Source organism: Mixophyes fleayi, chromosome 5 (assembly GCF_038048845.1).
Source record: "Mixophyes fleayi isolate aMixFle1 chromosome 5, aMixFle1.hap1, whole genome shotgun sequence".
NCBI lineage: Eukaryota > Metazoa > Chordata > Amphibia > Anura > Limnodynastidae > Mixophyes > Mixophyes fleayi.
The window spans coordinates 65410417-65427451 of NC_134406.1; the positions used below are offsets into that span (position 1 = coordinate 65410417).

General features: G+C 40.2%; 1 protein-coding gene across 1 annotated transcript in view; it reads left to right on the forward strand.

Moving 5' to 3' along the window:
- Positions 1-17035, forward strand: part of KCNH8 (potassium voltage-gated channel subfamily H member 8) — a 325816-nt gene that overhangs the window by 201330 nt on the left and 107451 nt on the right. Inside the window, exon 7 of the mRNA XM_075212321.1 lies at positions 692-899. Within this exon, the coding sequence (XP_075068422.1) occupies positions 692-899 (208 nt within the window). The remainder of the gene's footprint in view (positions 1-691; positions 900-17035) is intronic.

Sequence of the window (17035 nt, forward strand, 5' to 3'; positions counted from 1 at the left end):
ATTCAGACTGGCTGCGTGGGCTTGAGTTTGGCACGTCCTTACTGTACAGTGTCTAACTCCCCTTCCCCGAAATCGTAGGCTGTAGTAAATGCCCTTTGTACTTAAAGACGCAGCAGACATGGCGCATTAACAGACGTATATCCCGGATCCGGGCATGCACAGAGTGATTTTGTGTCAATATGCTCAAAATCGTCAGATACGTGCCCTGATGAATCAGGCCCCTTGTCTTTGGTCTATGTTCCCATACCCTATACATACTAATATAAATAATGTACAGTGCCCATATTATAATTAATGGTATGAACATAAATGAAATAGTTCAATTAAAATAAATGTTAAAATAATTATAAGCAATCTATTACTAATACAGATCAAGTGTTCTTATGTTTCCATTGTTATTTTCTTACTTAAACAAACCATTTTAAACATTTCAATTTGTTTTGGGAAGTTTTTATTTTCCACTCCAAAATGTCAAGTATGTGTCCTTGCTATAATTTCTAGAGTAGAGTTCATGAGGACAAATTTATTATTGTTTCTCTGTGTATGAAATAAAGAGTACAAAGCACATATTAATAATTAAATTGTCGCTCTGATCTTTCATTATATCCTTAACTGTATTACTCTAGACCATAAACAATTTATACAGAACTCACTATCATATTTTAACATCACTACTGTGATTATTCTATAGGTTTCTCTTGTTCATCTTTTGAAAACCATCAGATTGTTACGGCTTTTACGCCTTCTTCAGAAGTTGGATCGCTATTCCCAGCATAGCACTATAGTCCTTACTTTACTTATGTCTATGTTTGCTCTCTTGGCTCATTGGATGGCTTGCATTTGGTACGTTATTGGCAGGATGGAAATGGAAGAAAACAATCCACTCACTTGGGATATAGGTAAGACATTATTCATGTATTACATTATCACGTTAAAACATAGGTTTTGTAAACATGCAAAAATATTGTCCATAATTTATGATTTATATGTTAATAAACATAATTATAGGGGCCCTGTCAAAATGACATGCATGAGCAATCATTTGCGCCCTGCAAATCTATTAAGATGTGCTGTGTATGTATTTCTGATTAATCATGTATTGAAATCATAGAAGAAAATGTTGTCTCTTGTTTCTTGTAATGTGCTTTTATTAGCACCAACGTGGGTAGTTATGTTTTCTATAATGACTTTGTTTACATGTCTCCTAGTAGAATGTATATAGAAGTTACCTGTTCTGATGCTCCTGCCAATTTCAGGGGGCCTGCATTAGTGAGTCTTATGTCTACAGTTGGTCTCTCCTGAGCGTTATCTTCCTAATTTCATATTTTTTTAACACATTAGTTAAAAGTATATTTGTGCTATTCATTTCAAACAAAATCCCTTTGCCAGTGAGGCTTTCCTCACTCCTGTGCTGAGCCTATTTCGGAACTTTTTGGGCTGGTCACATTCCAACATTAATATAATGAATTTGTTTATGCAGTACCCATACAAATTATATCTTCATTTTTCAGACGATTTTGAATTTTCTGAAAATGCCATTAGTCTGCTTACAGTCACAGCAATAAAAATCTACTAAAAATTGCCCAAAAAGTGAACTAAAAGTAAATGTGTTTTTTTCTCTCTGAACACCAGGCAGAAATACGTCATAGTTCTTGTTTTAGCATCAATCTGCCTTTTCAAAACAGTAAAGAGCAGGATTTTACAGATATGTTTTCAAAATAAAATCTGCACTTGAATATAATCATGCATTATTTTTGCTAGCTTGAACTGTCCCCAGTGAAATGCAAAAAATGTGTAGAAATAATGGGTCTGATTCATTAAGGAAAGTTAGGCAAAGATAAGTAAGGCAAAACCATGTTGCATTGGAGGGAGAGATAAATTTAAAATGTGATGGCAGATTTATATTTGAGGTAGGGTATGTCCTGGATCAACTTTAAATATTAGTGTACAAATAAGCTATCAAGTATTTGTGTGCTACATGAAAAAATAGATAGTATTTTCCTTATGTGCAAAATAATTGATCCTCCCATAGTCTTGGATTAATTAATGATTTCTGTTGTGTAGGGGGTTATTGCCTGGTGATCACACCAATCATTACATAATAACTTCTAATGGGGCACAATGTTTGAAAGGGTGGAGTCCCTTCTTTCAAACAAGGGTGACTTGAGTGTGTAGATGACAGAATGGGAGAGATAGGGCACAAGTGCCCTCCCCCATCCCTTGCACTACAGATTGTTGTTCTAGTGCAATGGCCAAGAGCCACTCCCTCAGGGACATCATTGCATACACGCAATGATGATCATTATTCTGCTATCTCCTCCAGCAGATCAGATTAAATGTAACTGCTGGTAGGTGACTTGTAAGCAAGTTTTTTTTGCCCCACTAAGGACAAGTGGGATTTTTTCTTGGCACTTTGGAGGTGTATGTTCAAGAGGAGTCCCACTCACCCTACACTGATGGGTTTAATGCTGCTGGATTGGTTATATGGCTGAGGAGGCCAGGCCCAAAAGATGGCAGGAATGTCAGGACATGTAAAAGCAGGCACTCTGTTCAAAAGTGCATTTAGAAAATGGTTATAGAAAGGCTAAGACTTATATTAGCAAAAGAGACTTTTAGAGTTTATTTTGCAATTGTAACTGCTAAAACCAAAATGTTTCTTACCTATTCTATGTAGATATCAATTAGTTTTTAGATGTATGATCTGTCTAGGGAGATAGTCCGTAGGATTGTACAATGAACCATAAATAGATTTTAATACGATGTAGCCTCACTAGACTACAGTAACATTAATTAAGTTAAATTCTGAAAGTACCAGTCCCACTATTCCTGTTATACTTGTACTATACATTCTTTAGGTTTTCTATTCAAATACTAATTAATTAATGGAATGTGCAGCTGGAAATAACACATGTACTGTATATTATTCACATTCTCATTCACAAGTAATAGAGCTTAGATTTGAGCATTATCAGTTCAGAATATTATACCCCTTTTATACCACACACAGAAATGATACTGCCAACAATGTACTTATCTCCAATCCAACATGTAAACTCCAGGGGTAGGCTGGCAAAGGGGCAAGGCGGATGGAAAACAGCAAAGTATGTTTAGTTTAAAGGCTGTATATCCAATTCCCTTCCTTTTTGTTGATCAGACTTCTCAATGAAGGTGGCAAAACCTCTGCTCCTGACCCCTGCATGTGCAAATGATGTTGTGGTTGTACTTATATCAAAGTGCACAGGTTGTATATGTAGGAAGCAGTGTTATCCTCCCTAAATTGCAGGGACAAACAGCCAGTAATATATAGTATGACCTTCAAGGATGCCCAGATTCACAACCAGTCGTAAACAATGTTGTGGGGGATTGGGGCACTCAATTGATGACATATTACTGTCTGTTTTGGATTTGGGGCACAAGGAACCGCTGAAATGTTAATGTGTAGCACATAGGGCAGTGTTGATATAATTATTGTGGACACTGGGCACTGTCAATATGTTCATATGTTGACAGTAGGACACAGGGCATTGCCAAGTTAGTCATATTTGTGCAGTGAGATGAGGCACAGGTAGCTGGTGATATAATCTTATATTTGCAGCAAGGCACAGAACACTGCTGATATAATCCAGCATAATTGGATAGTGATGCAAAGGGTGCTGCCTATATAATCATGTGTGAGCAGTGTTGAACACGTTATGTGTCGGCAATAAAGCAAAAAGCACTGCTGATGTAAAATTTTAAGGGAAGTTAGGCACAGGTCACTAGCAATATAATTATGTGTGGGCAGTGAGGAAAAGGATAATGGTCATTTTTCCTTTTGGAGAAATGTTACTAGACCTCCCCTGGTGGCCTCCTGCTTTTATATGTAGACGTACGTACATATATGTACACCTATTTGGTGACTTCTAACAAGTGCACAGTAGGGATGCATTACCCCATATATCTGTAACTGTCATAGATAGGGTTATTTACATAATTTTAAGTAGAAAGGTCATAAAAGAGTCTAAGATGTAAATAATAATAATCAATATTATTATAATCAGTGGTCAAAGTTGGCAAGTATACAGTGGTGCCATACCCCCAGTTCTCCTACTGTTTGATTGTAAAATTATCAAATACCATTCTCTTACTGCCAGGACCTGCCTGCAACCCTCTGCATTGCATGCTGCATGCATTGGCAGCTCCTGCCTCCTAGACCTTGGACTTTTATGTATCATCTGTAGTGCCTCTGTTCACCAGAGGTGCTACTATTGTGCCTTTCCTTTTATCATTGGGGGTTAACTTGTTGCACCAATTATCTCTTCACCTGGGTGTCTCTCTACTTATACCTGTCACTCCCAGTATACCTTGCTGGTCATTGTTGTTGTTGCTGTGGTATTGTCACTCACCGGACTGTGAGTGCTACTTCTAAGGTAGCTAGGAACCGTGTCCGTCCATTATTATGAGGTACTGCGCATGTGCAGTCCCTTTTAACCTTCAGTTCTGTTCCTTTAACTTAATTGGCTGATCAGGCAACACTCCCTATATTAAGCACCTGTGGTCAATACCACGTTGCCTGATCTTGGAGTCTCATTCCTCATGAGTCTCTGAAGGTGTTCCAGTGCCTGCTCGTGTGTACAGCTGATGCTGATTCCTGTTTGCCGTTTGTGGTTTCCAGACCACTTCTATTCCTCGTGTTCCTAGTGACTCCAGCAGCTGATTCCTATCCGCTGCCTCCGTGTATCTACAGCTACAGATTACTGCAAACTCTCCTGTGTTTCATCGTGACTCCAGCAGCTGATTCCTATCCGCTGCCTCCGTGTATCTACAGCTACAGATTACTGCAAACTCTCCTGTGTGTCATCGTGACTCCAGCAGCTGATTCCTATCCGCTGCCTCCGTGTATCTACAGCTACAGATTACTGCAAACTCTCCTGTGTTTCATCGTGACTCCAGCAGCTGATTCCTATCCGCTGCCTCCGTGTATCTACAGTTACAGATTACTGCAAACTCTCCTGAGTTACATCGCTACTGTTCCAGCTGATTCCTGTTCGCTACTTCAGCGTGTCTACAGAGTCTGCTCGTCTCAGCGCTCCAGTCTACATTCTACCTGCCGTCAGCTGACCCGCTGCCTACTGCTTCTACAGTGTGTCCATTTGTGTCAACTCGCCTGTTGCATCGAGTCTACGCTCCTCGGCTTCCAGCTTTGCTACATCGCTTCAACTCTCCCGTGGTCTCCTGCTGTTCTATTCAATATACTACTGCTTCCTGAGTATTTGTCATCCTTGCTGGCCTACCTACAGTGCGCTGCACCTACTTGCCATTCTGCAAGGACTTCGCATCTCGTCTGTTCCTGGCCGCTCAGGTATCCCTGCAGCTATCTCTAACAGCCTGCTCATCTGAACCACGGTATGCATACTTCTCATTGACTGTGCTGGTGTATTGCATATCCATCTGGACTGAGTTGTTCTCCTCCGGAGTTTCCATCCTCTGAGACTATTGCTATTATTGACTGTGTTTCCTTTTGCTGGACTATTTGAGTGACTTTGTTTATCTGTGCAGTGCTGTTCATTCATTATTATCATTGTGTGCAGTTCAACATGGAATCAAGTTCAGTGTACCCGTGTAGACTCTGCATAGCATTTATCTCCTCGTGTCCTTCCTCACATATATATTCAGTGGTACAACTTGCTAGAGGCAGACCACTGATTCCTGTTTCCCTGTGTCACCAGTTGCATATATCCTCTCACATAAGCAGTGGTACAACTTGCTACTCGCAGACCACTGACTTCCCCGTGACCTTCACCTGGATTCCATTCCTTCACTACAGACAGCGGTACAACTTGCTATACGCAGACCGCTGACTTCCACCTCCTTATTACTCCTGGACATTCTTCTCACTATAGCAGTGGTACAACTTGCCGTGCGCAGACCACTGACTACCCTCACGTGTCCTTGTCCATCCAGATCCTCGTGTTCAGTTACCTATTGTTTACCAGTGCTGCTAGCATAGACTTTCTGAGCATTCTCTAACCATCTGCTGTTTCCAGTTCCATTATCACCCTGCCACCAGAGTATCATCTACCAACTCTACTGCTCTGATAAGACCATCAGCGGGTGATACTGGGTAAAGACTCCTAGTGCCCGTGACAGGTATGCTGCTGTGCTGTTCCCTGCTATGCTTTTGGTTCACTTGTTCCCTGGAATTTCTTCATATTACCTGTTCTCCTGCATCAGCCGTGTTCCTGGTATTTGCTTTCTGCATCTCCCTGCAATCCTTATTTTATGTCTACACCATCCGGTTTGTACCATACTGCAATAAACATTGTGTGTTTCACCATATTCTGGGCTCCTTAGCTGGGATTTCTGCATTGAAGTGTGACACTTACATTCTCCATACCTCCACTTCTAAATTTCCACTGTGAACACTGATTATAATAAAATACAGTCATGATCTGTGCCTCTGTGCCATTGCCCACCCCCCCCCAGTCATGATCTGTGCCTCAGGCCCTGAGGCCCTCTGTGCCACTGCCCGCTCCCCCAGGAGAGAATAATGAGGCCATACAGCCTATTCCCCCCCCCCTCGGTTTTTAACACCCCCTGTGCATTTAGTCTATCTTTTACTTACCTGCCGAACTGTGATCTCCTCTTCTGTTCACTCCGGCGACCGGCGGTGACACTTCTTTCAGTGCGGGCGCGGTCTGTCTGCTTAGTGTGGTATCGTGAGATGTTAACATCTCACGTGACCACTTTAAACAGTGCACCATGCCCACACTGACGGCAGCTGACAGCTTCTGATTAGCTGTTAGCTGCCGTCTTCTGCATGCTGATAGTTGGAACTGTGTGACCTGTGTATGGAGTCATAGGTGGACTCCATACACAGGGGCGGACCACATAAGGTAGGCATGGGGGGGGGGAATCAGCCCAAAAAATATATATATATTTCTTTCTCACTTAACCAGCGCTGCGCCCGTCACCCCCCGCCCCCCAGCCCAGCCTGTTGGCTGATCAGGCCCTGCTGGTAACATACGTTATATGCTGTAAAGCAGTCGTGATTTTATATAAAAATAAAGTCCAGATGCTACATGTATTTGCTAAAGAAATACATCAACTTTTAACCCTTTCACAACCAGATGTCTGTAAAACATAGCTGGACCGATTCTCCCGATTTTCCTTACATCAGTTTAGCACTAATTTCTGTGATTGCATTTCTATTTACAAGCAACATGTAAATATATTTTTATGGGGCTAGTTCAATTAAGGGGAAAACAATTACATTTTCTCATGAATTTAAGTTCAGTTTGTAAAACAAATAAGATCAATTGGTTGTTACATTTTAATACAATTACCTGTCCAAAGTAGGTTGATAACATATATGGTTACAACTAGAGATGTTTGAAGACCCCAGTGTTTTGGTTTTAAAACCATCTTCATGTTTTGGTTTTGGTTTTGATTTTGGATTTAATTAAAAATTGTGAAAAATAGGTAAAATCATGCGAGTTTGAGCTATTTTTGTTCCTACATTACTATTTATAGCTCTAACATTTACAGTCATATACAGTCTATTTTCTAATGATCTATTCACAACTATAAAAATTTTCACCAATTGTAGGCCAAAGGCCGCAGCAAACTGGTTGGCTAAAATTAGTGACAGAGTGGCAGCATAAATACAGGGCAGTCTAATAAAATATACAATCCCTTTAAAACTAATGCACACAAGTGTGCATAAAGTATCTATATGGAGCCACTGAATGCCGAAAATGACATTCCTGATTTTCCCAACAGAATGACACCGGTATGTTTCTTAGTGAAAGCAGTGATACAAACAGTCAATTGCCTGTGAATGACCTGACATTGTGTGCTAGCACTACTATGCTGAAAACATGAGAAGGAGGAGGATGATAAACAACCAAGTTATAAAACATGCTACAATCCCTATGAAACAAAGTAACAGAGCACGGGCTAATAGCATGGCCATTTTAAACAAGTAGATAGATGCACCCAGAAGAAAAATGGTGAAAGACCACGCACACTATATTTTGAATATTAGACAGCATTCATCATGGATTGGAAAGTGAAGAGGCAGTAAGACTAAGAGGTCATTAGGCGGACAGCGGCATCAGTAGACATTTAACAGGTGATGATAGACCAAGGTCATAATGTTAAATAGTGCAAAATAAAATTGCCCTTGGGACCACCCACTCACCCATATGTTGAAATGGACATGAGCACTGTTTAACAAACAAAGCACTTCAGTGACAGGGAATGCGCCTCACAGCATTTCTTTCACTGGAAGCACCTTATATTTTAAGAGCAATAAATATATATATATATATATATATATATATATATATATATATATTTATATTTATTTATTTATTTATTTTTATTATTATTTTTTTTAAGGGTGCTACTCACATTCATAAAACAACATTCTGGTTTTTTGGGCCGCTTATAAAAGATTACACTGTCTGAGACAGCCCCTCACAAATTTAATTTCACTAGAAAAGAGCATACACTTTAGATTTTAAAAGCAATAAATATATTTGCATTTTTGGAGAGTGATGCTCAGATGTAAACAACATGCTATTTTTTGGCTGCTTACTAAATATGTAATTGATATTTCTCCTCACAAAATTTCTTTCATTAGAAACACTTTGTATTTTAAAAGCAAGAAATATATTTGTTTTTTGGGATGTGTTTATCACTGGCAGCAACACAAAAAAGATGTCACTGATACTGCCGCTTACAAGATTGCTTTCACTAGAAACACTTTCTCAAATAAATAAATATATTTGTTTTTTGGGTCTGCTGCTCATATTCATACAGCAATAGCACCCTGCATTTCTCCACTAAGATGCATGTGCTTGCCGCCAAGAAGATACATATATATACTAGGATAGTCGACTGTTGCTGTACTGGAGTTGGGGCTTCCTCAAACAATTTGAGATCACCTCTCCCCAAGATCAGCAATGCCCAAGGTTCAGAACAAAAAATGGATGTACTGCACAGATACTTGAAAATGTCTACCCTGTTTCATGACGACTCTGAATATATTCACAGTACCATTAAACCAATTTGAACTTGAAGTTTAAAATTTAAAGTTTGTGTTCGCACTTGTCAATTGCATTCGAGGTTCGGTGTTCAGGTTAAAATTAGTGTATTTGAAAATGTTTAAAAGCCATTAAACTTATAGTGTAAGTAATTTAAAAGTAGTTTAATATTTATTTTTTCAAATTGAACTGCAAATACTACTATGTTAACAGTTCGTCATTCAGTTTTCACATCCATGGTCAGCCGTTTGCAATAAAAATTGGCAAAAAATTGGCAAAATTATTCAAACTTTAGCTTGAACATGTCTGAACAAACCCACACAAGTGAAGATAGGAAGAACACCACAAAGAGATTCCCCAACTTGAGCAGGAGGACACAATTCTTTTCCCTGCAAAATGAGATTGTTCACTGGTAATGTTGAAAATATTTGCTACTTACTAATTGCAAACATTGACATTTTTGAAAACATCACAACGTAAAACTGAATTAATACCGGAGGTGCTGCCTAAATGGTTTCTACTACCTTAAATAATTTAGTTTGTTTAGCATATTTATATATATATATATATATATATATATATATATATATATATATATATACAGTATATAATCTGTAGGGTTTATGAATGTGGTGTTTATTATAAAATAATAGTCTCATTTGTCACTGAACTAAGGAGATATGCTGGGCAGCATGGTGGCTTAGTGGCTGGGGTCATGTGTTAAATTCCTAACCATGGCCTTAGCTGTGTGTAGTTTGTATGTTCTCCCTGTGTTTGCGTGGGTTTCCTTTGGGTGCTCTGCTTTCCTCCCACACTCCAAAAGCATACTGGTAGATTAATTGGCTGCTATTAAATTGACCTTAGTGTGTGTGTGTGTGTGTGTGTGTGTGTGTGTGTGTGTGTTTTAGGGAATTTAGACTGTAAGCTCCAATGGGGCAGGGACTGATGTGAGTGAGTTAACTGTATAGCGCTGCAGAATTAGTGGTGCTATATGGAGATTTCCTGGTAGTAAATCTCTGGAGTACAGAATAGCACAGCAGTGACAGGGTTACTGGATCACTGGTAGTAAATCTCTGGAATACCATATAGCACAGTGTTGACAGGGTTACTGGAATACTGGTAGTAAATCTCTGGAGTACAGAATAGCACAGCGATGACAGGGTTACTGAGACACTGGATGAAACAGTAGTATTAGTCTCTGGAGTGCACGATGGCTCAGTGATGACAATATTACCTGACCTCTGAATGAAACACTGGTAGAAGCCTCTTGAGTGTAGGTGACAGCAAGGTAACCAGTGCACAGAACGTAAACTGAAAGCAAGGTTATTGTAGGACTGAATAAACAGCATACTGATTTGAGAATGATCTCTGGAACAAGGAACAGGGAAATTAATGTGGTACATGGACATGGAATTGAGCATTGTCTCTGAAACAAGGTATTAAACATAGTCTCTGGAATGAGGAACTGTACAGTATCTGGAACAAGAAATTTAGCCAGGATTCTAGAGCACATGATGAAGCAACATCCCTGTAATGTAGGTACAATTGCAAAGACAGTTTAAGACTCATTAGTCTAGCAAGGATTGTTTATAGAGACAGGTATTTAAACATCAGACACAGGTGGATGGCATTACCAGCTGTGAAATTAACAGCAGTATAGTTAAATGCTACATGAATGGAAAGCAGATAATAGTGTTGCAGCAATCCTTCTGGTGGGAGAAAGTGATACAGCACTATTATCTTGAATTTGTGTGTCTGAACTCCAAGTCCTGATGTTCACAGATGTCAAAACCTTAGGGTATATTTACTAAACTGCGGGTTTGAAAAAGTGGAGATGTTGCCTATAGCATCCAATCAGATTTTAGCTTTTATTCATTTAGTGCATTCTACAAAATGACAGCTAGAATCTGACTTGTTGCTATAGGCAACATCTCCACTTTTTCAATCCGCAGTTTAGTAAATATACCCCCTGGGTATAGGCAAAAGGATTATGAGAAAATATTGGTACATGGGTAAGTAACCTGGTAAGTAAAAGGAAGCATTGGGTTGTTGTAAATGGAATATATTATAAGGAAACCAGGACCGCTGTGCTTTTTGCTCCTTAACCTGAAGGCTATTATAGCAGGGGGTGTGGTATATCTTTCTCTATGTTTTCTTTTTGTGTATTGTTCTTTGCACTAAAGTGCCCAGCTATAGTGAATTCTCAGCAATCTCCAAAGTATTTAAGACCTGTTAATACACTGACTACTTTATATTGGTGTTTGTTGCATCTCTGTATTAGACCTAGTCATAGTCATAGTCATTGTCTATTATCATAAACTGTGGCTTCAAGCCATAATTTTTGTGTGTGTATCTGTATTCTGTTTTCCCCATCATGTTTAGACAAGGTATACCCTGTTCAGTTATTATTACCTTCCTTGTCTCTCTGTTCTTTTCTGTCATTTTCAGTTTGCTTTTTTGTGGTTCCAAAACTGCTCTTGCTATCCAAGGCATCTAAGCACCAGAAGATAGTCCCAAATGTAAAGGTGACTACTTTAGAACACTCTACGATCAGGAACTTGGTTCTACAGTAGTGATTCTGCTGTTAGATCTTTTACCTTCCCTATTCTCATAGTTATTCTTATGTTATTTGTGCATCAGTCTTGTCTGATTTCCTTGATTGTGTCTGTGTCTGGTTTATGCTTTCATTTGGCTACTCCTATTGACTCCTGCCTGACTGACAACCTGTTTAGTTTTGACCCTTTGCAATTTGATTATCCACTCTACACTCCAGTCCTTAACCTGTCTTGTTATTCTCTGGCTGTGACTCATTCTCTTGGTTACTATATCTCTCTACCTACTACATTTATGTTAGCAACTGCACTGGGATTCCATTCTGCCTACTATTTACCTAAGATCATTACACATATTCAGATTGGACTAAAGTTATGTGGGTGCCATGGGGATCATTGCTGGGCACTGTTCTTTTCATTGTTTTTATAAATTATCCGGTAGAAGATCCATATTTGCAGATAATACAGCTTTGCAATGTTATTAACATAGAGCAGGATAATAAGAGGCTAATTTAGTTGTGGCCGTATGTCAGCACCAGATATGCGCTTTCATAGTGCGCATGCACACCAAATATGCGTAGGCATACATTCATATATAGTTTTTTTTAATTATGTTGACTTACGTCTTTTACACCTCAAGAGGTGGAATAAGGGCAGGCAGGGGCAGGCAACAGTAGGCCAAGTGATTGTGTATTGATAACTTCAGCTAATAGTACTTAAATAATTACTGTCACAGCTATATTACGAAGTTGTCGTCACACCACTTAACTGACATTTCCATTTGTACTACTCCAGGAAAGGAAAATCAACAGTTGATTTTTAAATGAGAAAATAACATATGTATGTATTTAGTTTAATTTAACTGTCAAGACTATATTCTCTCTTGTGTATATGTCACTTCATTACATTATTATATTGTGTGCCAACTTTAGCATTTAGTACTAACAGTGTCAAGCCAAATCTCAATGCTATTTCTACGCCATAATGGTACTGTTTTTGAACTGCATCTTCATATGTGTTCAAGTGAACATATGCATCTAAATAAACTTTTTTTTTTCCTGTGTACGTTTAGAGTGCAAATGTTTCTACTACTAGATGAGCCTCTAAGTCTTAGATTGGGAAGTCTTAGAAGTAGCCGCGACCCGATGTTTAATTTGAATATATTTATACATATCTTTATGTGGGATGTCAAAGCACTCCTGCAGGATAGCAAAAGGGAGCAGATCCGGTGCAAAAAGATCCTTTGGATAGGTCAGCCCCATAGTACGCCACGTGGACAGGCTCAAATCTGGTATATACTTGGACAGAGCATAGAGGGACAGATTTTGAGTGAGGAGCACCCAATCTTTGTATAGCCCAAGCAGCCTAAGGGGAATTCAGGGCATGAGTTCCTTTTGAAGTCCACCTATGGTTTGTAGGTGGGAGGGAGAGATCAGTTTTGAAGGTGTGTCAGCCTCCTGGTATTGCACCAGATTGGGTAGCATTAAACCACCTCTTTGTTTAGGTAGAGTCATACATTTGTAAGCTAAGAGAAGATGTTTCTGTTTTTAAACATGGGACACCATAAAATTTTAGAACTGATCCATATACCGTTTGGGAACAATGTAATGGATGGTGTGGAAAATGTGCCTTAGTTTAGATAACAGCATTATCTTAAAAGCAGCTATATGACCCAGGTAGGAGACCTTGTAGTTAATCTAATTCTTGGCCAAGATAGAGATATGGAGAGGTAGCAGGGAAAAATTGGCTTTGAATATACTAGTAAGAGTGGAGGGTATTTGGATACACAAATACAGCAGAGAGTCCTGCACCCCCACAAAAAAAAATGTTTCTGCTGGCTCGCAAGGGACTGTCGAGGGGGATATTAATGGGAATGGCCTCTGATTTGTTAGCATTCAATTTGCAAAAAGAGGCTGCACTATAGTGGTGGAAGATGTCTTGTAAGGCTGGCAACGAGGTCTCCGGGCTGGTGACAAACAGTATGCAAACAAACATAATTTATGGGGATTCAAGTCAAAGGAAATAGCGGTGAAACCAGGCGATGCTCTGGTCGTTTGGGCCAATGGCTCAAAAAACTAGCACAAACATAATGGGGGAAAGAGTATAGCTCTGTCTGGTACAATTAGCAATGAGAAACGAGGAAGAGAAAAAGCCATTACTGAAGACCCTAGTGGAGGGTCCCTGCCAGTATGCAGAGTAGAATATTGCCTTGAATACCAAATTTAACCAAGTCTTCTTGCATGTATCGACAGTGGAGCCTGTTAAAGGTTCTTTCTGTATCTAAGGAAAGCAAAATAAGCTCTTCCCAGGTCCCAGGTAGGAGACCAACTACATTCTGAATGCAGTGAGTGCTATCAGATGCCTGACGTCCTGGTATGAAGCCTACCTGAGCCAGATGGATTAAGTTCGGGAGAAGCAGATTCATGCCATTGGCAATTAACTTTGCAATGATCTTTAAATCAGTGTTGAGTAAGGCTATAGGCCTGTCATTCTTACTGTCAGAGTGATCTTTGCCAGGCTTAGGGATCAGGATAATTTGCACCTCCAGCATTTCATTTGGAAAGCTGTCTCCACTCTTAATGCTATTGTACAATTTATTTGAAATCAGAGCCGGTTCCTCCTGAAACGTGGTATAAAAGGCATTAAAATATTCATCCAGACCAAGGGCCTTCTCTTTCAGAAGGTGCCCGATAACTTCTCAATTTCCCACTGAGAACAGAGGAGATTGAGAGGTGCTAAACTCTCACCATCTAGGTAAGATTGGTGCAAATGGATAAGGTATGAGGATATTGAGTCTGCAGTTGGTTGGGGTGTATCATTGTCATCCCACAGATAATAAAAGCCAGCATAGTATTTCGCAAAAATGTTTACGATATTTGCTAGATTGTGGAAAGTATTGCCACGGGAGTCATGGAGCACTTTTATACTATCGCGAGCATGCCTGCTCCGAAGTTTGAAGACCAACAGGTAGCTGACTCTGTTACCTGTAAAGTAAAAATTTTGGCGTAATCTAGTAAAGGCAGATTTCATACTGGATATGAAAAGGGCATTGAGATGTTTTCTAAAAACATTTAACTCTTTTTGAAAGGACTTGGAAGGGCATCTCTGATTTTAAAGGTCTTTTTGATGGAGAAGATATTGTTTTTTCAGGTGTGCTCTAATTTGGATGGCCTTACCTCAAAGAACAGTCTTTAAGGCACACCAATATGTGAAGATAGAGATGTCTTCTCGCCAATTAGTTTGATGTAAAGCATCTAAGCTTCCAAGAGAGCAGACTTAAATTCCAAAGAGGAGAGAAGGTAGGCTGCCATTATCCAGTACCTATGGGGTACCTTAGTCTGATGTAGGATCCAAAACCATTCTATAGGAGCGTGGTCAGACCATGTGATGGGGAGGATATTTACAGAGCTGGTATATTGCAAGGTTCAATTGTCAGTTAAAATCATATCTGCGCTTGTGGAAGCTGTGAGAGTCAACCAGCATTTGTTAAGTGAGTTAAGACCCCTAACTTTCAGAAAGAAGAATTTAACCATTAGCTAAGTGCCAGAGGGGGAAAGATCTGAAGCACATATTCATGAAACACGTCACATTAATAACTAGGGGGTGGGCTAAAGCAGGGGGAGGCAAGGACAGAAAAACAAAGGAAGGTAGATCATAACTAACCTGAGAAATCAGGGTAGAGCATTTGCCATAGAGAAAAGGATGTGGCAAAATAGTTGTGATGTGGAAGAGAACATCTAAACACACATGTTATGAAAATACCATCAAAAACAATAAATCAACTGGATCATCCTATTGCTACACTGTACCACATCATGAGAAGGTTTGTTGGTACTTTGCTGACCAACGAAGGAGGCAGATCCCCACACAGGGCAAATCCTGTGAACCTAAGCAGAACATACCCATAGGTGCAATGGCATGGGTGTGGCAGCACAGGAATAGAGTACCACTCAGTTAAGTTGCGTCCTGGTTTAAGTACCAGTAAAATATGATGACTTATACTACAGGTAACAGAGAACTTATATACTTATGAGTATAAGCAGAAACAAGAACAAGTGCTGTGATCACCTGTAGGAAATGCCTCTTATTGATAGTAGTCAGAGAGAGGTCCTGGAAGAGTTGAAGATCTTCAAGAACGTCCACAGTATCAGAGTTTCATACAGCCTGAAGGATAACCTCCTTAATATGGAATAAGCGAAACCAGAGGAGAGTGTCCCTAGGGTAGATCCCCGACGGCATGGTAGACAATGGATATGGTCGATGAGTAGGTCTTCTTCATCCACAGAGAGTAATAATTTCCAAAACAAGGAAATGGTAAAGTCCATCAAATCAGAGTTAGTCACTGATTTGGGGATTCCGAATTTAGATATTGTTCCTATGGGAGCAGTCCTCCAGGTCTGCTACTTTATGATTTAGGAAGGCAACTTCACTTTGGAGTTGATCGTGAGAAAAAAGAGGTCATTGTGAGAGGCAACCAAGTCCTCCATCTTAGTCTCCAGATGGTCTGTACGATCTAGTTCGGCAATATCAATTTTCAGATTGCCAAGTGTGAGTTCGTTAGATAGGTCTAACTGCAAGGCAGTTAACATCTTGTGCAAAGTGCGGGCAGTAAGTGGAGCGTCTAGCTCAGGGTGAGGAGTTGCATCTTAAGTCGTGGTGGCCTCTGAAGCCAAAGCAGGTTGAGATTGGTCCTTCTTGTTAGGGGAGGAACTCTCCTTAGTCAGGGCTCTTAGTAGAAATCGAATTAGGGGGACCAGAAAGCTTGGTTTTTGCTTTTTAGGAGGTATGATTGTATACAGGTATATACATGGAAAAGCAGGTATGCAAAAGTTCCGGAGGAACGAAGCGGTCTCAAAGATGAGAGAAATTATAGAAGATGTCAAATGGGTGGGAGGCCCAGTGTTGCAGCTGAAATAATCATCATGGTTATTGTAGCTGTGAGTATACAAATTTAGTGATCAGATAGCGATCCTGGCTTGTATATGGCCCAACAGTACAGAGTGGGCAAAAATGGGGAAATACTTCATGAACAGAATCTTCAGGCCCAAGAAGGAGCACCAACCAGGAGGGGTCCTAAAGTCCGGCAGTCCCAGTAGTGTAATATCCCAGTACTAGCTACACCACATGGGCCGGACAGTGTGGTTTAATCTCTCAGATGCAGGGGTGAGGAAGAGAGATGTGGACGGTGCATAAAGCAGCCTGAAGCTTAACTACGGTGGTGGGGCAGATATAGAATGTGAACAGCGGTGCAAGATATGAGCAGGCTCCCAGTCACCAGCCGCCCCAGAGAGAAACTGCCAGGATTTGAGCTAGCAGCGACCCGCCAGCCGGGGGTGAGATGGCAGTGCATGCTCATTGGCGTGTTCAGGCGGTCATCCACAGAGGGATCCCCGCCGAGCTGCTGTCAGGTGACAGCTGTTGGGTAAGAAGAGAAGGTCTACTGTAGCCTCCGGT